General features: G+C 38.4%; 1 protein-coding gene across 1 annotated transcript in view; it reads left to right on the top strand.

Annotated features, from left to right (window-relative positions):
* LOC150081149 (protein zyg-11 homolog B-like) overlaps positions 1-23,310 on the top strand; it is a 256,638-nt gene that overhangs the window by 139,300 nt on the left and 94,028 nt on the right. Inside the window, exon 8 of the mRNA XM_090382030.1 lies at positions 5,997-6,138. Coding sequence (XP_090238156.1) covers positions 5,997-6,138 — 142 coding nt within the window. The remainder of the gene's footprint in view (positions 1-5,996; positions 6,139-23,310) is intronic.

Genomic DNA, 23,310 nt, shown 5'->3' with positions numbered 1-23,310 from the left:
GTGGGTGCCACACCTTGAGCCCTGCTTACGTTTGTCACCCACCATGTACTTGTGCATGGAGGTTATACCCAAGATTAATAACAGTCCCACCCTTGTGAAGGGGCAAGCATAGGATTTGGCTGTCACAGACCGTCCGGACTTCGCCAAAATTGGGTCCACTTGACTTGAGTGTCACCAGAATATCAGTTCCATCAGCGTTTGCGTTTTAGACTCCCAGGTAGCAAGTACAGCTGGTCTGGCATATATCCGAGAGAATGTCTGTGACAACCTTGTGGATGAAGTTCATCAGTAATTGGGAGTTGTCAAAAAAGTCAATGAGGGAGTCATTTGCTGATTTTGTTCAGTGGAGTGAACTTCATAAAGTCAGTGGTAGCAGAGTCAAGGCAAAACAGTGTAAGACTCCTGACTTGTCTACAAGGAGCATTGTGGTTGATTTTACTAAGGATATCAGATGCTTCATAAGTTGCAGTGATTACTTGGCTAGAAGAGTGATGGCAGCAATAACTGTTCTAGTGCACAGAGGCCTCATTTGAAAGTAATCGCACAGTGATTTGTAGTACACTGAGTGATAAAATAGACGATTATGGAGCGTAAGGTAAGGGACAAAATGTTTTTCGACCTGCTTCAATTTTGTTAATTAAAGTCTTTGTGTGAGGATCCCAGATGGGTGAGCTGAATTCAAGGATTGGCAGAAGAATAGTTTATAGAGGATAACAGTATATCTGTAGTTTTTGAAATTGTAGGTGTTCTGTTTGATAAATCCCTGTGTTTTGAATGCTTTGCTTGTGATTTTAAGGACATGGGCATCAAATTTAGCACTGCTGGAGAAGAGAATTCCCAAGTTGTTAACTTGGTCACATCTTTCAATAATCAGAGTTAATAGTGTACTCCATATTTATTAGTTGTGAAGATCTGCAGGATGAGAAAGAGATTACTTTGCACTTTGAGGGGTTAGCACACAAGCCATTCAGAGATAGTCACAGAGAATTTATTGAGGGCACATTGAAGCTCTTAAGAATCTGTAATCTCCTTTATTGCTGAGTAGATCTTAAGATCATCTGCATAGAGAGCAACTTGAACACTGGAGGTGCAGATGAAAGAAGGAAGATCATTTATGAAAACAATGAAAAGTAGAGGATCTAGGGGAAGCCGTGAGGTACTCCACTTAGTGGTATAAAATGGTTAGAGTTCACTTGAGCGATGATAACACTCAAGAAACGATGCATAATATAGCTCTGTATCCATGATAGCAAAGGGTCACAGGTACCATATAGCTTAAGTTTTACCAGAAGTTGTTTGTGTGGGACTTTTTTGTGTGGGATCAAATGCCTTAGATATTTATCTGTTTAGACTGCATCAACTTGAAGGTGATTATCAAGAGCTTCAGAGGTGTATTGCCAGAAAGGAGTCCTACTCCCGAATCATCAGAATGAAACAGAAACTCAGAAGCAGGTGAAAAGCACACACACCACGGATACTGATGATGCAATTCTTGGAATTCATCTTGATTATTATATGGACATTGGCAGGCCTTCTTCATGAAGAAGAAGAAAGAGAGCAAAGCTCCTTTCATAAACAGACAGACAGATACACCAGCTAAGACAACAATGCGACCACTGTTGTGGAGTTCAAGCTAATACAGATGACATATATATTAAGAGAATTCAAGACAGTTATTCTTTGTCTTCAAGAAACAGATTAACCAGCCTGATATCTCTGAATTAAATGATATATCGTGTAAAGAAAAAATAGAAACTCCACTTGTGTAGTATATAGAGGAGTAGCACTGCTAGGGAACTCTATAATACCCTCTAAACTTGTCCCACTACTAACATTTTTGGAGGCAGTTGCTGCCCATAATATTGTTGAGATAAACAATAGTTTCCCTGTATCTCACACCCAATCATGGTTATACTCTTGCTGAGCTTAATGATTTAGCCAATCAGTTACTCAGCCAGTTACCTGTTCAATTTTGTATTATAGATGCCTGACTGTGTACCACCCATTATGGTGGTGCCCAGTTAGTTAGTAGTTATGTTAGTAGTGGCAAATGATGCAAGAAAGAAAGCTTATAAAGCATCAGCCAAAACAAAAGAAAAACTTCCCACATTACCTGTTCATTCCCTCCAGTAATTTTTCTAGTTCTTCCATGAATGTATTCAAACTGCCCACTTCCACAACAAAAAAATGCACGTTTGTTCCAACAGTTAACCACCCGCCGAAGATAAACTTCTGCACATATATCCTTGTTTTGAATTTAATTTCACCCCGTGTGTGTAGTCTGAGCAGGAGGAAGAATACTCTTAACATTAAGCTTGGGCTTGCTCAATCCATTCAAAACTTTATAAACATTTCAATCGGATCACCTTGCAGGTGTGCAAAGTCTCCAGACACTGCAATTTTCAGAACTGAAGTCTTTCTTGGTAAGACACCCTTTTGTTCCCTTCACCAATCTCGTTACTCTTCTCTGCACCCATTCCAGCAGATCTATATTCTTCCTAAACAAGGCCTTCAGACCTGTATGCAGTACTCAAGATATGGCTTAACCATTACCTTGTACAATGGGGTAATTGCATCCTTATCTCTGATGGTGAAGTTCCTGTACCTCATTGACAAAACCCTGTGAGCTTTCCTAGTAGCCTGCCTGCACTGTTCAGAGAACTTCATATTTGTTTGTACAATTCCCCCCAAACTAATTGTGCAGTCAGATATAAAACTTTTAGATAAAATTCCCACTCATTGTCACTCACAAATAAAATTCCCACTCACAAATTCCTACACAACACAACCCGGGGTGGAAACTGGAATCAAATCATTAAAGAAATTTGCTGTTCTAGTAATAAGTATTACTGTAGTAACATATAGTATTATTTTTATAATAATATATAAAATTTATAGTAACACATATGATAACAAATCTGGAGCTGAGGTTGCTGTGGTTGAGATGGTGTTTGAGAAGAGAAAGCAGATATTTACAGTAGTGAGAATGGCTATCAAAGTGAGGAAAAGATTTATTAAATGCTTTCGAATGGTGTGACTTGCTCGAAAATATACCCCTGTGAGATGGGCAATGTTAGGGCTATACCAGAGGAGCCCATTGTTGGCGACGCCTTCCAACGGCCAGTTTTACAGGAAGTAGAGGGTAAAGGCATGCAAACTAGATGAGCACTTTGAATGCTGCGTAGGATGACATAAGCTGGCATAAAATGCCTGCCAATAATGCTTTAAGACGTGTTACAAGCGTGTACGCCTTGGCATTCGAATAACATTGGTTTGTTTGTTAATTATACTTTGGGAAGACTATTTTTGACACAGAGGAGTTTATTTTGTGAGGTGAAAAGGAGGCCTCCCTTGAACAACACTTCTTTAAAAGACTACTCCAGCAAAGAAATAAAGGCAAAGTGTTGTATTGAAATTGGAAAAGAAATGTTTCCGAACTGGGATGAACTATGTAATGATGAGAAGAATCAAAAAGCTCGGTTCTGAAAGCTCAGTTATATTTATTGTAAATAGTACTTCTATTTTAGTACTGTTTCATTAGTTAAAGAAACAAGTTTGTTCACTCTTGCAGAATTGGTAGATTCTGGGTAATCATGAATGTACATAATTTAAGCTAATAAAGAACCTTATTATTATTAAATAAGATGAAAACAGTAATCGGAAAACTGCTGAAGAACTGCAACAGTACAACTAATGTCGGCGTTAACAAATGAGATTCATGTGCGGTCTGTCTTCTTCCAAAAACGAATTTTGAAAACCTTTCGTTTCAAACATAACTTCGGTGTCTTTCTTTTTTTGAAAAAGTATTATGAAAATCAATGCAAAGTGCGTAGTAAGCCACAAAGTACAGAGTCGTTGCTTGCCAGCCTGATACAGGAAAAAAAAAAAATATATATATATATATATATATAATAATAATAATAATAAAAAAAATAATGCACGCAACTGTTTCTTGGAATAAAAAACATGACCGAAAGAATCACAGTGGATCGTTTTTGAAAAACAAAAGATCATCCTTCATATCTACAATGTGTATTGCATCTACTAATACAAAATCTGCAATGTGCATTTGATTAAAAAAAAAAAAAAAATTTTTTTTTTTTAATCAAATAAAAAAATTTTTTTTTAATCAATAAAATAAAAAAAAATAAAAAAAATTTTTTTTTTTGTTTTATTGTAATTGTTTTTAGGGCCAATGTCGGTACAGCACTTTTTATGGTTGTATATTTGATCTTCTAACAAAATTTTAAGAAAATATTTCAATTGATAGCTGCATTACAAACTTCGAAAACTTGTCTTCTCACGAACATTCACAAAATCAAACAACACTAATCCTTTATTGCACAAAAAGTATTCCATTACAGTGTTGGTTGTGGAGAATGTTTTCTGCTTCAAAAGGATGGAAAGTACTTGTCAGTATTCCATCTGGAAATGTCAAGTGGTCGAAGACAGTAGCAACAGGTGTTTTATTCTGAGAAGTCCCTTGCGGTAAAATCAAACAGGAAGTTACCCTTTGTTACTGAAAGTAATCCTGTAAGGCACAGAGCCTTAGTCTCTTAGAACCTTAATCTCTGAATAAGAATAGCGGGTAGAAATAAAATAATTTTACAAACAATGAAAACATTTCAGAAATATTTCAATTAGTGGTAGTTGGCCTATCGGTACAGCACATAAAGCGTACATGCAAACATCAATATTGATGTACTCATTTCCATATCATGGTGCCAAAATTTTTTTGTTTTTCCACATTAACATTAGAAGTTCATCAAAACTCTATCCGCATTCTGTAAAATAAAAAAATAAAATAAAATAAAAAAAAGTTCTCGGGGAAACTCCTGTGTGTTTCAAACATAATATAAAACTATCATGATTTTAACCTATTTGAATTTTCTGGATGACGCCACCATCGTTGTTTTCTCTTTCTATTCACAGTCAACACTATACATAGTTGCATCCAACTTGAACAACATCCATCTTGAAACTGGAAACAGAAAAAAGTGAGTTGCTGGTGATATCCAGTGAAATGTTAGAAGCACCCAGTCTAGTTTGAAATGAGCTGACATTAGGAGCGCTAAGTGTAGTTTGCTGTTTTGGAGGTATTCACGATGGCAGCTTATGCTCGCGCTTCAAGCGCTTGTCTAGTATAGCCCTTAGAATTGAAGCTTTTGAGAAAGTCTAAAATGGACAGTGAGATTGTTGATTAGGTGGTGTTGAAAAGGAATTGGGGAAGTTTAATTACCTCATGACTATGGAGAAAAAGAAATTGAATTGTTATGATGTAACTGAAAAGAAAGTTATACTGAGACCAAGTAGAAGAAGAATTGAAGTGATGGGTTATTTGATAGAGATGATGGGTATTGTGGATTGAAGGAGAGAGCTAGTGAGGTATTTATGAAGGTGCAGTTGAATTTATGGCCGAGAACTTATGATGAATAACAAATAAATGAATAAATTACTAATCAAATCAAATCTCATTAAAAAAATTCATGTATGTATCCAAAATTTTGGTCTGTGCTCTGTAGTTCCTGTTTTGCATTTATATTCCAAAACTTCATTTACTGAAGTCTTCTCAGGGTATATATTAATAAAGAAAAGAGACTTAATGTCTTGGATGAAATGCATTCTGTGGGAGATTATAAATATAAAAGTAAATAGGAATAAAATATACTTGATTCCATGTATTTTGCAATAAACTAAAATATTTCTTTGGTAAAATGTGGGGCCAAATATGTTTTATTCTTATTTTCTACTTCAGTAATGATAAGAAAAATAAGAATATTGGGGATTGAAATAAAGGAAGTAAAAAAAAAAAAATTGTTGTTAGTTTCATGTTCTTAAAAATTGAATTTCATCCTTCATTCAGTTTTCTTGATTCATTTTATTTAATGGAATGATGTGCACTTTTGAATTGCAGAAGGCTGTAAACTCATCAATTAATTTAAAAAAAAAAAAAAAAAAAAAAAAAAATTAAAAATTATGTATACTTTTCTTACCAGATTTCAACAACAGAAACATCATGTCTAGGAGCTAAACCCAAATATATGGAACGATTACTAAGTATTGTTCACTCTAAAACTGAGGATGAGGAGATGGATATTATGATGAAGTTTACATTAAGTGCATTATGGAATCTTACAGGTAAATTTCTTACTGCTCCATTATATTTACTGGATAACTTATCTCAGTTTATCTCAATATGATATGTAGAACACTATCCAGAAATTAAAATGAAAACAATTAAAAAATTGAAAATCTTACATTACGGTAAGAAATAATTAACAATAATTAAAAATTAAGTAAAAAATTAATTTTGCAAAGACAATTGCAAAAAAAAATTTTTACTATGTTCCAACCATTGTGCACATAATATATATTATGTTTGTTTTGGAATATGTAAGGTAACATGAATGCTTTCTCTCAGGAGAGGGAACAGTCAGTGGTGATTGTTTTTTTCATTAAATTAATTTTTTAATTAATTTTTAATTGCATTAAATTGATTTTTAATTGTGCATTTGATTTTTAATTATTTCTTACTGTAATTAGATAGTATGAATCAGAGCTGTAATACTCAATATGTTCTACGTTGATAATGATATAGTATCGTTTTGATATAGTATTGTAGAAAATCGTTTTGAATATTTTCGTTAGATTCTTTTAATTGCGTTAATTTGTATTTTAATTGTTTTGAATTGATTTTGAATTGTGTTAAATTGATTATTTAATTATTTATAATTTACTTTAATAATTTATATTTTACTTTAATGTACCGGTAAGTTGTCGATTTTTTCGTTTTTTCCGTTTTAATTTCTGGAGGGTATCATACGGAAGTGTTCCACGTACTATATTGAGGTAAACTCTTCTTACTGTAATGTAAGATTTTTGATTTTTCAATTGTTTTCATTTTAATTTCTGAAGAGTATCATACGGAAGTGTTTTACATATCATATTGAGGTAAACTTCTCTTATTCTTTTACAAATATTGATATCAGCGGAGAATGTATTGAGCATTATAGCTCTGGTTCATACTATGATGGTGTCCACTTTTGAATTGCAGGATATGAATATTTACTGGATAAGAATATCTATATGGAAATCCATTGACTATCTATTTTTGGGAATGGGAAAATCAAAAAAACCACGTAGACGTGGGGTTGGCCATTTGCTGAAGCACAGTGGACTTTCTGTGAGGCATAAAATTTTTTACTGTGTTCCAACCATTGTGCACCTAATAATATATAGCATGTTTGTTTTGGAATGTGCGAGGTAACACGAATGCTTTCTTTCTGGAGAGGGTGATTTGAAAATCAGCTATATTCAGTGTTCTGCTTGTCACCTATTTTTGCAGAGTTATCTGTAGTAGGATATGATATTGTCAAAGGGGATGTCTTTGTATGCTTTTAGTACAGAGAGTTTAAGCACCAATTAAACATTCTGATGGATTTAGAAACAGGGTTAGTCCTTGAAGAAATGACAGGGATCCATCTGTAATTGATATACAGGGTGATTCAGGAGGAATAGTAAATATTTTGGGAGGTTATAGTTAGCATTAGCAAAGGCACATGATGCAAGAAAGCAAGCTTATATAGCATCAGCCAAAAAAAAAAAAAAAAAACCCTTATTTCACCCATCCACATGCTCCAAATATTTGTCAAGTTCTACCTTGAATCTATTTAAGCTATCAACTTCTACGACAGATGGAAGTTTGTTCCGCCAATCAGCCACCCACTGGCTAAAGCCAAACTTCCGTACATCTATCCTACAACCGTCTTTCCTCAATTTGAATTTATGCCCTCTCAGGCGATTATTCTGAACAAGAGGAATAAGCCCATCTGCATTTGAGCATGCTCAAACCATTCAAGGCTTTATATAACTCAATCAGATCACCTTGCAGGTGCCTAGTCTCCAGACACTGTAATTTGAAAAACTTAAGCCTTTCTTCGTAAGAGCAACCCTTTGTTCCATTCACTAATCTTGTTGCCCTTCTCTGTACTTATTCCAACAGCTCTACATCCTTCTTAAAATGAGGCCTCTAGACCTGTATACAGTACTCAAGGGATGGCCTGACCGATTGCCTTATACAAGGAGATAATCACCTCCTTATCCTGCTAGAAAAAAAATTCCTGTATATCATTGACAAGGCACAAGGCAGGCAGTTATGAAGTTTTCTGCACTGCTCAGAAAACTTCATAACTGCCTGCACAATTATTCCCAGGTCCTTTTCATTCTCTACCACTGTCAGTGTGGTACCACACAGTTGATACATTACTCTGGGATTGCTGCTTTCCATATGTAGTACTTTACATTTGTCAATGTTAAACTTCATTTGCCACCTCACAGCCCGTCTGCTCAACTTTTCTAGATCCTGTTGCAGCATAGCATCAGTAGTGTCCTTAACAACCCTGCTAACCTTTGTATCGTCTGCAAACTTTGACATTAAGCCTGATATACCATCATCATTATCATTTATAAATACAGAAAACAACAGTGACCTAACACTGAACTCTGAGGGACTCCACTAATAAAATTAGTCCACGAAGAGCAGTGTCCATCGATTACCACTCTGTCTTCTCCCACTCAACCATACCTTTATCCATAGCAGCAATTTGCCTCCATTGCTGCACTGCTCTAAGTTCTGCAGCAGTCTTCCATGTGTAACAGTATCAAAGGCTTTTCTAAGATCCAGATATATGATATCAAAGTTATTCTTTGCATCCAGTTCCTTTGTGACTATATCATAGTATCCAATCAAATTAGTCAGACAGAACTTTTCCTTAACAAGCACATGCTGTGTCCGAGCTATAACTGAAGTCTTGTCTAGATGATACTGCAATGCTTCTTTAACCAGTGCCTCCATTAATTTCCCTGGAACAAAAGTTAAACTAACAGATCTGTAATTACCTGTGTCTCCCTTTGATCCTCCTTTGTGGATTGGGGTCACATTTGCACATCTCCAGTCCATGGGTACCCCCCCCCCTGAGTCCAGGGAAGCTCTCATAATTATGGATAAGGGTTTGCTTACTTCCTTTGCCGCCTCCTTTAATATAACTGGATAGATTCCATCCACCCCAGTTGCCTTGCTTGTGTTTATTTTCAACAATTTCTCCCCCACTTTACTCTCAGTTATTACAAGATTATCTAGCTTACTGCCAGAGATGAATACACCTCTGGCATTCCCTTCCCTGAATAACTCTTCATATGGGAATGTCGATGCAAAATATTCATTTAGTTTGTTAGCTACCTGAGCAGGATCATCAACAGTTGAACCATCGATATCAAGTGGACCAATATGATTCATCTCCTTCCTTCCTTCTAGAATTTACATAAGTAAAGAACTCTTTGCTGTTTTTCTTTGCATCCCTTGCCAAAGATTTCTCGTAATCTGCCTTTGCCTGTCTAACCTCCTTTGCAACTTGGTTACAGATCAACTTGTATCTATCATAGGCTTCTGTGTCACGTGTTAATTTATATGTATCCCATGCATTTTTCTTCTCTGTCATATGTCTCATTATTTCATCTGACATCCATTTAGCCCTAAACCTTGAACAATATTTCTTAGTTGTTATGTTAAGCTTAGTAGCTTCCAAGATAAGTTCTTTGAATGGTTCCCATTTTGAATTTGCTGTTGGTAACATCTTCAGTTGGCTCCACTGTATAGAATTTAAATACTGTCTCAGACCATCGTAGTCACCTTTACGAAAGCAATAACCCTTCCCTTTACCACTGATGGTAGTTACCTCTTTGAGTAAATCCCACTTCAGCACACCGTGATCACTGCCACCTAGTGGTTCCTTTATCTGCAGATTCTTAATGCAAAAAGAATCAATAGTGATAATCAAATCAAGAGTATTAATTTATACGTGTCCCATGCATTTTTCTTCTCCATCAGATGTCTAATTAGTTCAACTGACATTGATTTAGGCCTAATTCTTGAACAATTATTCTGAGTAAAAAAAAGTTCATATAAACATGTATCCAATTCTCAATGGATATCGAGATACAGCTGTTTGATACTAGCACACAAAGCCATTTTGAGAGGCATTAACGATAAATGACTTATTGTTTGTATTTTGTATTCAAAATGACTTTTTGAATAATACAAAACACAAATAATTGACAGTTCACAATAAATGTTCAAAAATCCCACCACCAACCTCAATGCACTTTGCAACTCTTGTGGTAATGTGACATCTTCTTCTGCAGTTGTGTTGGCATTCCTTTATGAGGGCAGCAGTATCCAAAATGCAAGCGAGCAATTTGTCTTCTGTATTCACAAACAAATGATATTTGTTCTACAACGTCCTGTATTGACGTTGTAGAGCGAATATCATCTTTTAAGGGCACAAAAGGTGATATAGTTGTACACGTTGGCACTAATAATATTAAGAGTAGAAGACCGGCAGAATTACTTAACAAGTACAGGTCACTGTTGAACAAAAGCCGAGAATTAGGGTTGAATTTGAAAGTGTCTGCAATTCTGCCCAGACATGATAGGAGGGAGTATATGATGAGAGCCTTGTCGATCAATTCGGCCCTGGAAAGATTGTGCAAGGCTCGAGGGGTAGAATTTTTTCAGCCTGGACTGTACTTGTTAACAGGAGAGATTGCTTCTACAGGGATGGGATACACTTAAATAGAAAGGGTGCAAGAATATTTGCTGATGCTATCGAGGCAGTGTTAGGTGGGTCGGAAAACTGCTAGCTTGGGGGGAGACAAAGACCAATAGATTGACAGTGGCCACTGGCAGAGGTGAAAGAGATTCTTGCACTGCTTCTATTAGAATGAGCAGAAGCCTGAAAAACAAGATGCATGGTATTTCAGAGACTGCTGGGAGCCATTGCGGTACAAGTAAACACATGGGTTGTGTTAGGGTAGCTAAGAATAGAAACAGGTGCAGGTATACTTGCGTGTACACCAATGCTAGGAGTTCAGTAAATAAATTTGAATTTGAGGTATTGCTCAAAACATCAAAGGCAGATATTGTTGGGATATCAGAGACGTGGTGTCACACAGATATAAGGGATGCAGAACTGCAATTTGGGGAGTACAACGTCTACAGAAAGGATAGACAGGATAGGAAGGGGGGAGGGGTTATGCTATTAGTTAAGAAACACATAAAAACCAAGGAAGTGAAGCCAGTCGACATCGCTGGACAGTGCAGTGTTGAGTCAGTTTGGTGCGACATAAGCATTGGGAGATCAAAATTGAGAGTAGGAGTGTGCTATAGGCCTAATGACTCTGATGAGTATAATAAGGAACTGTACAGGGAAATAGAGTGGGCCAGTAAATCAGAGTGTCTTATAATGGGAGATTTTAATTTCCCAGATATTGACTGGAATTTGGGGGCTGGTTACTCACACACTAGCAGGGCTTTTGTGGATTTATTGGATGATTGTTTTCTACATCAGCATGTTCGGGAGGCAACTAGAGGGAGTAATACTCTTGATTTGATTATCAGCAGTGATTCTTCATGCATTAAGAATCTGCAGATAAATGAACCACTAGGTGGCAGTGATCACAGTGTACTGAAGTGGGAGTTACTGAAAGAGGTAACTACCATTAGGGGTAAAGGGAAGGGTTACTGCTTCCGTAAAGGCGACTACGATGGACTGAGACAGTATTTAAATTCTATACAGTGGGACCAACTGATGATGTTACCAACAGCAAATTCAAAATGGGAAGCATTCAAAGAACTTATCTTGGAAGCTACTAGGCTTTACATACCAACTAAGAAATATTGTTCAAGGTTTAGGCCAAAATGGATGTCAGATGAACTAATGAGGCATATGGCAGAGAAGAAAAATGCATGGAATACTTACAAATTAACACATGACACAGAAGCCTATGATAGATACAAGTTGATATGCAACCAAGTTACAAAGGAGGTTAGGCAGGCGAAGGCAGATTACCAGAAATCCTTGGCAAGGGATGCAAAGAAAAACAGCAAAGAGTTCTTTACTTATGTAAACTCTAGAAGGAAGGGGATGAATCAGATTGGTCCACTTGATATTGATGGGTCAACTGTTGATGATCCTGCTCAGGTAGCTAACAAACTAAATGAATATTTTGCATCAACATTCACACATGAGGAGGTATTCAGCAAGGGGAATGCCAGAGGTGTATTCAACTCTAGCAGTCATCTACAGAATCTTGAAATAACTGGGAGTAAAGTGGAGAAGAAACTGTTGAAGATAAACACAAGAAAGGCACCCGGGGTGGATGGGATCTATCCAGTTATATTAAAGGAGGCAGCAAAGGAAGTAAGCAAACCCTTAGCCATAATTATGAGAGCTTCCTTGGACTCAGGGGAGGTACCCATAGACTGGAAATGTGCAAATGTGACCCCAATTCACAAAGGAGGATCAAAGGCTGACACAAGTAATTATAGACCTGTGAGCTTAACTTCTGTTCCAGGAAAATTAATGGAGGCACTGGTTAAAGAAGCACTGCAGAATCATTTAGACAAGACTTCAGTTATAGCTCAGACACAGCATGGTTTTGTTAAGGGGAAGTCTTGCCTGACCAACTTGATTGGATACTATGATGCAGTCACAAAAGAACTGGATGCAGGGAATAACTTTGATATTATATACTTGGATCTTAGAAAGGCTTTTGATACTGTTGCACATGGAAGACTGCTACACAAATTGGAGCAGTGTGACATTGGAGGCAAATTGCTGCTATGGATAAAGGGGTGGTTGAGGGGGAGAAGACAGAGAGTGGTAATCAATGGACACTGCTCGTCGTGGACTAATGTTATTAGTGGAGTCCCTCAGGGCTCAGTGTTGGGTCCATTATTGTTTTCTGTATTTATAAATGATATTGATGATGTTATATCAAGCTTAATGTCCAAGTTTGCAGATGATACAAAGGTTGGCAGGGTTGTCAAGGACACTACTGACACTATGCTGCTGCAACAGGATCTGGAAAGGTTGAGCAGATGGGCTGAGAGGTGGCAAATGAAGTTTAACATTGACAAATGTAAAGTACTACACATGGGAAACAGCAACCCCAGAGCAACGTATCAACTCTGTGGTACTACACTGACAGTGGTAGAGAATGAAAGGGACTTGGGGGTGATTGTGCAGGCAGATATGAAGTTCTCTGAGCAGTGCAGACGGGCTGCAAGAGTAGCTCATGGAGTATTGTCAATGATATACAGGAATTTTTCCAGCAGGGATAAGGAGGTGATTATTCCATTGTATAAGGCAATGGTCAGGCCACACCTAGAGTACTGTATAGAGGTCTGGAGGCCTCATTTCAAGAAGGATGTAGAGCTGCTGGAACGAGTACAGAGAAGGGCAACCAGATTAGTGAATGGAACGAAGGGGTGCTCTTACGAAGAAAGGCTTAAGTTTTGCAAATTACAGTGTCTGGAGACTAGGCACCAGCGAGGTGATCTGATAGAGGTGTATAAAGCCTTGAATGGTTTAAGCATGCTCAATGCTGATGGGATTCTTCCTCTAGCTCAGAAAAATCACCTGAGAGGGCATAAATTCAAATTGAGGAAAGACAGATGTAGGATAGACGTGCGGAAATTTGCCTTTAGCCAGCGGGTGGTTGGTTGGTGGAACAGACTGCCATCCCTTGTGGTGGAGGTTGATAGCCTAAATAAGTTTAAGTCTCAGCTGGACAGGTATTTTGAATGAACAGAGGGGTGAAGTGGAAGTGGGTTTTTTTTTTTTTTTTTGGCTGATGCTGCATAAGTTTGCTTTCTTGCATCAAATGCCTATGCTAATGCTAATGCTAGAAATATAATGGAGTGAGGTCTGGAGACCTTGGTGGTCAATGAACAGGCTGATCTATCGTTCAGGGAAAGTTCGATTTAAATATTGTATCACCAGACGGGTATAATGTGCAGGAGCTCCGTCATGCTGAAAGTACATACCCATTCCTTGTAGCCAAGAGAACATCTTCCAATAGAACTGTTGCACTATTGGAAGTTGACATAAGCATTGCGAAAGCAAAAATAAGAGTAGGAGTGTGTTATGGACCTAATGACTTGAATCGGTACAATGAACAATTGTACAGAGAAATAGTGGGCTAGTAAATCAGAATGTCTTATAATGGCGGATTTTATCTTCCCAGCTATTGACTGGAACTTGTGGATTGGTCACTCGCACATTAGTAAGACTTTTGTGGATTTATTGGATGATTGTTTTCTGCAGCAGCATGTTCGAGAGGCAACCAGAGAGGGTAATACTCTTGATCTGGTTATCAGCAGTGATCATTCGTGTATTAAGAATTTGTAGATAAAGGAACCACTAGGTGGCAATGATCATAGTGTACTGATGCGGGATTTACTTAAAGATATAATTACCATCAGGGGTAAAGGAAAGGGTTTTTGCTTTTGTAAAGATGAGTACAATGGTCTCAGACAGTTTTTAAATTCTGTACAGTGGGATCAACTGATGATATTACCAACAGCAAATTCTAAGTGGGGAGCATTCAAGGAATTAATCGTAGAAGCTACGAAAAGTTTCATACCTATTATGAAATTTCATACCAAATGAACTAAGGAGACTCATGATAGAGAAGAAAAATGCATGGGGATGCATATAAATTATCAGGCAACACAGAAGCCTATGATATATATAAGCTAGTCTATAATCAAGTCACAAAGGAGGTTAGGCAGGTGAAGGCAGATTATGAGAAATCTTTGGCAAAGGATGCAAAGAAAAACAACAAGGATTTCTTTTCTAATATAAACTCTAAAAGGAAGGGGATGAATCTAATTGGTCCACTTGATATCGTGGTTTGACTGTTGATGATCCTGCTGAGATATCAAACAAACTGAATGAGTATTTTGCATCTACATTCACACATGAGGAGTTATTAAGGTTTGAAAATTCTAGAAGGTTATCAAATTGTAGCGGGGTGCTTAATGATTTTGTAATAATTGAGAGTAAAGTGGAGGAGAAATTGTTGAAGTTAAACATAAGAAAGGCACCTCGGGCGTATGGGATCTATCCAGTTATATTAAAGGATGCAGCAAAGGAAGTATGCAAACTCTTAGCAATAATTATGAGATCATCCTTGGACTCAGGGGAAGGTCCCCATGCACTGCAGATGTGCAAATGTATCCCCACTTCACAAAGGGGGATCGAAGGGTGACACGAATAATTACAGACCAGTTAGTTTGACTTCTGTTCCGGGTAAAATAATGAAGTCACTGGTTAAAGATGCATTGCAGGATCATCTAGGCAAAGTAAAAAAAAGGTCAAGTGCAGCCATTATCAACCGACTGCAGGATGGAAGCCTCCTCAACAATTCATGCTGAGGGAAATGGACCATAATCTGCCACGCTGGTCTAGTGCGGGCTGACAGATCGACCGCATTCAGTAGCCAGGGGCTTGAACCCCGGTCTACTCAAAGAGCGCGTGCTACTGCCCTCCCACTCCTGACTAAGTGGTCAGAAGCTGGAGACAGCATGGGTTTGTTAAGGGAACTTCTTGTCTGACAAATTTGATTGGTTATTGTGATGTGGTTACAAAGGAACTGGATGCAAAAAATAATTTTGATATCATATACTTGGATTTCAGGAAAGCTTTTGACATTGTTGCGCATGGAAGATACTGTACAAATTGGAGCAGAATGGTCATCATCATCAGCCATTTTCAATCCACTGCAGGATGAAGGCCTCTCCAGCAACTTTCCAGTTCCTTCTGTTTTGAGCACTGGCCATCCATTTACTACTCAAAAACTCATGAATTTCATCTATCCATCTCCGCCTTTGTCTTCCAGGTTTTCTTCTAGCTTCTCTTGGGTATCATTCTGTTATTTTCTTAGTCCATCTGTCATCATGTCTTCGAGCTATGTGTCCTGCCCAAGACCATTTTAGTTCTTTAGTTTTGATAAGAATGTCCTTTACTTGAGTTTGCTGCCTAATCCATGTTTCTCTTCTTATCTAACAGTCTGATTCCCAATATAATTCGTTCCATTCTTCGCTGTGTAGTTCTTAGCTTCTCTTCCATTCTTTTGGTGAGTGCCCAAGTTTCACTTCCATAAGTCATGGTGGGGAGTATACATTGATTCATTATTTTACGTTTCAGACAAACTGGGATATTGCTCTTCAGTATGTGACTATATTTACTGAATGCTATCCATCCAAAATTTATTCTTCTCTTGACTTCCTGCCATTTATCATTATTACAGCTAATAACTTGTCCCAGATAAGTATATGACTCCACCTTTTCAATTACTGCTCTTTCAATCATTATTTCCCTTTCCGTGGCATACTTGTTCATCATTACTTTTGTTTTAGCCATATTCATCTTTAGTCCAAAATCCTTACTAACTCTGCATAACTCATTAAGATTTTCCTCTAATTCTTTGGGATCGTGTCTTATGACCACAATGTCATCTGCAAATCGTAAATGGTTTAGGTACTCTCCGTTCACATTGACTCCTTTCTGCGACCAGTCTAATCTTCTGAAAGCTTTCTCAAGGGCAGCAGTAAACAGCTTCAGAGATATTGTGTCTCCTTGTCGAACTCCTTTCTCGATTTTAAATTTGCTACTGTCTTTGTCTAGTCTAATAAAGGATGTAGCACTCTCATATATTTTCTTCAAAATCATAATATATGGAGTATCTATGCCTTGTCTTTCCAGTGCCCGAAACATTGCCTTATGCTGTATGGAGTCAAATGCCTTTTCATAATCCACGAATGCCAGGCATAATGGTGTTTTATATTCATTTGCTTTCTCCATTAGCTGTGATATTACGTGAAGGTGGTCCATAGTTGAGAATCCTGTCCTAAAGCCAACTTGCTCTTTCGGTTGATTCTCATCAAGTATTCTTTCTAATCTGTTAGTAATGACCCTTGTGAACAACTTGTAGATATGGGATAACAAGCTAATTGGTCTATAATTTCCAATTTCTGATTTATCTCCTTTCTTATGCAGCAAAACTATGATTGCATTATTTCACTGCATAGGCATCACACCTTTTCTAATGCACTTTGTGAAGAGCCTTGCCAGATTTTGTGTTATGTCTCTTCCTCCCAATTTTAACAACTCTACAGTAACTTCATCTTCCCCCGGGGCTTTCCGATTCTTCATTTTCTTCAATGCATGTGCTACCTCATCAGGAAGAATATCGGGTATGTCGTATGTGTTGCTACTTTGCAATCCATCTTCCCCACTGCTGGTATCATTCCCTCGCTCCTTGTATAATTCTCTATAATAGTCTTCTGCTATTTGAATTATGCCTTCTCTGCTGTTTATAAGTACACCGTCGCTATTCTTCAGTTTCAGTATCATTTGTCTTTCTGTGTTCCTGCTCATGGCTGCTGATTTAAATCCTTTGTTTTCCCTTAATGCTTGTTCTACTTTTCTTGTGTTAAATCTTCTTATGTCCTCTCTGAGTCTCTTTCTAATGGCTTTGCATAACTCAGTATACTCAGTTTTCTCCCTGCCAGTGTTTTTCTTGCTCTTCATTTGTCGTCTTCAGTTCATCATGACAAGTGTTTCTTGACTAATTTTTTCTTCTTTGAATTTCTGTTTCGCTATAGGTTTCTTGGGCTTTATCACTTTCAGAAAGTTGTAATATTCCTCGTCGATATCTTGGTCCTGAGCAGTCTGCAGAAGCTCAAACTTGTTCTTAAGTTCCAATACATACTACTTTTTCTCCTCCTCTGTTATTTCAAAGACCTTTGTATTATTTACTCGAGTCAGTTTTTTCCTTTCCTTTCCTACATCTATATCAAGTGTACATCTTACCATTCTGTGATCACTTCCAACATTTACCTTATTCAGGACGTTAACATCATTCACAATATATCTTCTGTTAGTGAGGATGAAGTCGATTTCATTAGTTGTTAATCCATTTGGACTCTTCCATGTCCACTTTCTGTTCACCCTTTTCTTGAAAAAAGTGTTCATTACTGACTTTCTTTGAGATTTTGCAAATTCCACAAGTCTTTCACCTCTTTTATTTCTTTCACCAATTCCAAAATTTCCTATAATTCCTCTTTCTGCACTGTTTTGCCTCTTTCCAACCTTAGCATTGAAGTCCCCCATAATAATAGTGTAGTGGGTTTTCTGCTCATCTAGAAGACTCTCAATTTCAGGTACATTTCTTCAACCTCTTCATCATCATGGCTCGATGTTGGTGCATAAATCATTATAATCTTTAGCTGGTACCTCTTAGAAATCATGAGTATTAGTCTTGACACCCTTGGTGATGTACTTTTGAATTCCAAAATGTTGTTTTTAAAATCTTTATGGACCAGAAACCCAACTCCACCTTCACTCCTTTCACTGTTTCCATTGGTGTACAGCAGATTTCCACTTGATAAACTTATAAGTGATAAGCAGAATGGTATTAAGGGTAAATTGCTACAATGGATAAAAGGATGGTTGAGTGGGAGAAGACAGAGCGTGGTAATCACTGAGACGTGGTAACTGAAGTTTAACCTTGACAGATGTAAAGTACTGCATATCAGTACCTTACATTTGGCATCCCGAGAGAAACGTACCAAATGTGTGGTACTACACTTAAGGTGGTAAAAAATGAAAAAGACCTGGGAGTAATTGTGCAGTCAGATATGAAGTTTTCTGAGCAATGCAGAGAGGCTGCCAGGGCAGGTCATGGGGTTTTGTCAATGATATATAGGAATTTTTCTAGTAGGGACGGAAGGTGATTAATCCATTATAGAAGGCAATGGTCGGGCCACACCTAGAGTACTGTGTACAGGTCTGGAGGCTTCCTTTTAGGAAGGATGTAGATTTGCTTGAGCACGTACAGAGAAGGGCAACAAGATTGGTGAGGGGAATGAAGGGATCCCCTTACCTTGCAATGGCTGGAGACTAGGCACCTACATGGTGATCTGATTGAGGTGTATAAGGCCTTGAATGGGTTGAGTACACTGAATTCTGATGGGATTCTTCCAATTGTTCAGATTACGAACTTAAGGGGGCATAAATTCAAATTAAGCAAAGACAGATGTAGAATAGGTGTGCGGAAATTTGCCTTTAGCCAGCGGGTAGTTGGTTTTTTTTTTTTTTTTTTTTTTATGAGAACCCCAAACACGAGAAGTATTAGAACCTATAGTACTTAGTACTGTGCTTGGGTTGGAGGTTGAGAAGACGAAAGAAGATATTTGTTGACATTGGACTTGAACTTCTGTAGATTGTAATTTTCAGGAAATACGTATGAAGGAAGGTTGTTCCAGAAAACGGCAGTTGAATGAGTAAATGAGGAAGAAGAAAAGTTGGTTCTGTGGGTTTGAAATTGGACAGTAAATGGATGTTGGCTGGTGGTGGCACGTGTTCGGACTGTTTTGAAAGAGAGAGCGGGAATTATAGAAGCCAATTCAGAAGAACAGTGCCCATGGAAGTATCTATAGAAGAGGCATGCAGCAGAAACAGTACGTCTATGAGAAAGCGAGTGGAGAGCCTCTGTTAGAGATGAATCATTAATTAACCCAACTGCCCTCTTCTGAATGGAATCAAGAAGCCTGAGCGAGGTTTTGGGGGACACCACCCCAGATGTGGGAACAATATTCCATGGCAGGGCGGATTTGCGATTTATACAGAGTGAGCAGCTGTTTGGAAGAAAAGTAACGCCGAGAGCGAAAGAGAAAACCAAGTTTTTTAGATGCAGAGGAAGCAATATTTGTAATGTGCTTGTACCAAGAGAGATTAGAAGTCAGGGTAATCCCCAAAAGAGATATATCATTTTGCCTATAAATCGGAGTGTCACTAAAGATAAGCATAGGAGCAGAAGAATCCTTTTTGCGAGATATAAGACAAGACTGAGTTTTAGAAGGGTTGAAATCAACTAAGTTGTCTTTGCTCCACTGGAGAATTACCTGAAGATCGGCATTTAAGGAATTGGCAGCAGATTTTCGAGAACTTGAAGCTGATTGAGAAGGACAAGGTTTCTCAAAATGGAAAGTTGAATGCAATGTTCTATCATCGGCAAAAGTATGGATAGGATTTCCAGTCAATGGAAGAAGGTCATTGATATACAAGAGGAAAAGAGTGGGGGAAAGAACTGAACCTTGGGGAACACCGGCATTAGTGGAGAAGTTAGAAGACAGAGAGCCATCTACCATCACCCTCAGTGAGCGATCAGAGAGAAAACTGGATAACCAATTACTAAAAACAGTTGGCAAACCATAAGATGGAAGCTTGTTTAGAAGACCTTTATGCCAAACACGATCAAAAGCCTTTCAGATGTCGAGAGCAACTACTTGTGTTTCACCGAACCTTTCCATTGAATTAGTCCATAAATGGGTAACATAAGCCAGAATATCAACAGTGGATTGACACTGATGGAATCCATACTGGCGATCGTTGATCAGACGAAAGGTTTCTAGGTAGTTTAAGAGTTGCCGGATAATTGATTTCTCCATTACTTTAGAGAGAGTAGAAGTAATTGCAATGGGACGATAATTGGATGGGAGGGATTTGTCACCCTTTTTAGGAACTGGCTGGATATGAGCAAATTTCCAAGCAGAAGGAAAAACACCTTTGGAATAAAAAAGTGAAAAAAGCGGCAAAGAATAGGAGTGAGTTAAGGAGCACAGGTTTTGAGAACAAGTGGAGAAATACCATCAGGACCTGGAGCTTTCTTAGCATCAAGATTCATCAAAATCCTTCTGATATCCTTTTGACGGAAGACCACAGGAGGCATTGAGTGGAGCGTGTTAGGAATGGTATGAGGTTTTTACCAAGATCATTGATACATGAGTTGGAAGAAAAATGGGATGCTAGCAGGTCAGCTTTATCCTTGGCTGAAGTGACAACAGAACCATCTGGTTTGGACAGGGGTGGGAGCAGAGATGGGCAAAGGTTGCGGCCAATAGCTTTGGCAAGGGACCAGAATGCTCGGCTACCATTAGGGCAAGAAGCAAGTTTTCTACTCTTAGCCTGTTCAAACTCTAGTTTGGACTGATTGATAACTGCTTTACAATTGTTGCGAGCTTTGGTGTAGGCAGAAAATGAAACTGGAGAATTAGAAACAAGCCAATTACGATATGCAACATTCTTCTCTTGGACAGCCTTTACACATTTGTTGGAAAACAAAGGTTTAGATAAAGGACGAGATTTTAAAGTGGAGTGTGGGATAAAGGATTCCATTTCTGCAAGAATAATTTCACTGACACTATCTGAGGAAACATTGGCATCAGAAGTTTTGAAACAGTAATCCGACCAAGGAAAAGAAGAAAAGAAGTCTCGCAGGTCATCCCATTTTGCATTCTTGTAATGCCAAACAACACAAGGTTGGGAATAGCCGTGAGATAAAGGTTCCAGTGGAGAAGAGACAATCACCAAGTTGTGATCTGAAGTGCCTAAAGGACCTCTCACTTCGACCTTGTACTTAGAAGGGTTGTTTGTGAGAAAAAGATCAAGCGTATTGGCTGTATGATTAGGATTGTCCGGTATTCTTGTAGGTAAATGAACAATCTGTGCTAGGTCATTAGTAATTGCAAAAGCCTCAGCATCTCGACCTGCTGGGTCGGTGTAACTAGAAAACGGAAGCCAGCTGGAGTTGTGAACGTTAAAATCACCAAGGAAAATTACCTCACTCTTAGGAAATTTGGACTGGAGAAAGTCAAGTTGCAAAGAGAGGAAGTGAAAGAGCTCCAAGTGATTAGTGGAGTTGGGAGAACGGTAGAGACAACAGATGAATTTGACACAATGAGGTAGAGAGATTTTAAGCCAGAGAAGATCAAAGAGAGAAGATTCCAAATTGCCAAGTAATTACAAGGAATATCAGAACGGACTATCAGCAATAGTTGAGTCAACTGATAACTGAGATTCAGTCAGAAAAAGTACATGGGGTTTGGAAGACTGCAAGTGGAAATGGACATCGTTGAGATTGGAATTGAGACCACGTATATTTGTGAAATGAATTAGGCAGTCCTTGGGAGGTTTAGATCTTTTCGCAGATAAGCTTGCTCTATTATTTTGACAATTCATGGTGTATTCAATAGTAAGGAAAAGTGGGTGGGACATGCTGTATGAAGTAATGAAATTTTTGGATATGGGGTACATGTGTTAAGAATATACCCAGATCCTTGACATAACGTGGCCTCGACAGTGCTCCCCGCATACACACTACTCGGACTCCCTCCAGTTACTATCTGGCAGAGTAGAGGTAGCAAGATTATACACTAGCTGATCCGGAAGCCTCCTGGAGAGTTACCAATAGGTTTGGTCCGGTGTGCTATCTAGTGGCCGGCCTGCGAACACCGTTTTAGAGCTGTACCCTCGAAATGTAAGGAATATTGGATCTCGCCACGACATTCATCATAACCTCAAAAATCATCAATCATACTGCATGATGGAAGAGATAGGGAAGGGTTGGCCTGAACTTAGCTCTACAGACTAAACATGGGTTCCACCACTTTAAACCTCCAATAAGCAAAGTGGTGGTGTTTCACCGGTTGAAGAGAGTCATCTACCACCTAGTACTGCCTGGTAACATAGAGGGGCGACGTTCCTCCATGTGGTGTGGGCGCCACACCTCGACCCCTGCTTACGTTGGTTCATACCTGGGTGTTCACCCACCATGTACTTGTGCATGGAGGTTATACCCAGCATTACTAACAGTCCCACCATCGTGAAGGTGCAAGCAGAGGATTTGGCTGTCATAGACCGTCCGGACTTTGCGGAAATTGGGTCCACCTGACTTAAGTGTCACCTGAATATCAGTTCCATCAGCGTTTTAGCAGCGTTTCCATCAGCAGGTTGGTGGAACAGACTTCCATCCCTTGTTGTGGAAGTTGATAGCCGAAATAAATTTAAGGCAGAGCTGGACAGGTATTTCGAACGAACGGAGGGGTGAAGTGGAAATTTTTTTTTTTTTGGCTGTTGCTGCATTAGCTTGCTTTCTTGCATCATATGCTAATGCTAATTACTCCTGTCACCCTTCGATGCCCCTTTGTGAATTGGGGATACATTTGCACATCTCCAGTCCATGGGGGGGGTCCTCACCTGAGTCCAAAGATGCTCATAATTATGGCTAAGGGTTTGCTTTGTTGGTTTGCTGCCTCCTTTAATATAACTGGATAGATCCCATCCACCCCAGGTGCCGTTCTTATGTTTAACTTAAACAATTTCTCCTCCACTTTGCTCTCAGTTATTACAAAATCATTAAGCATCCTGCTACAATTTGATAACTTTCTGCCATTTTCCAATGGCAGATGGTTATCAAAATATGAAATGGGAGGTTTTATTTTATTTTTTATTTTTTTTGGCTGATGCTGTATAAGCTGGCTTTTTTTTTTTTTTTTTTTTTTTTTTTTTTTTGCATCATATGCCTCTAGTAATGCTAAAGTACAGACAAAAGCCATGTTAGCAC

This window comes from Mastigoproctus giganteus, chromosome 9 (assembly GCF_048544385.1).
Source record: "Mastigoproctus giganteus isolate SK-2022 chromosome 9, ASM4854438v1, whole genome shotgun sequence".
Taxonomy (NCBI): Eukaryota; Metazoa; Arthropoda; class Arachnida; order Uropygi; family Thelyphonidae; genus Mastigoproctus; species Mastigoproctus giganteus.
The sequence above is the reverse complement of the archived record's forward strand: the minus strand, read 5'-3'. Positions and strand labels throughout refer to the sequence as shown.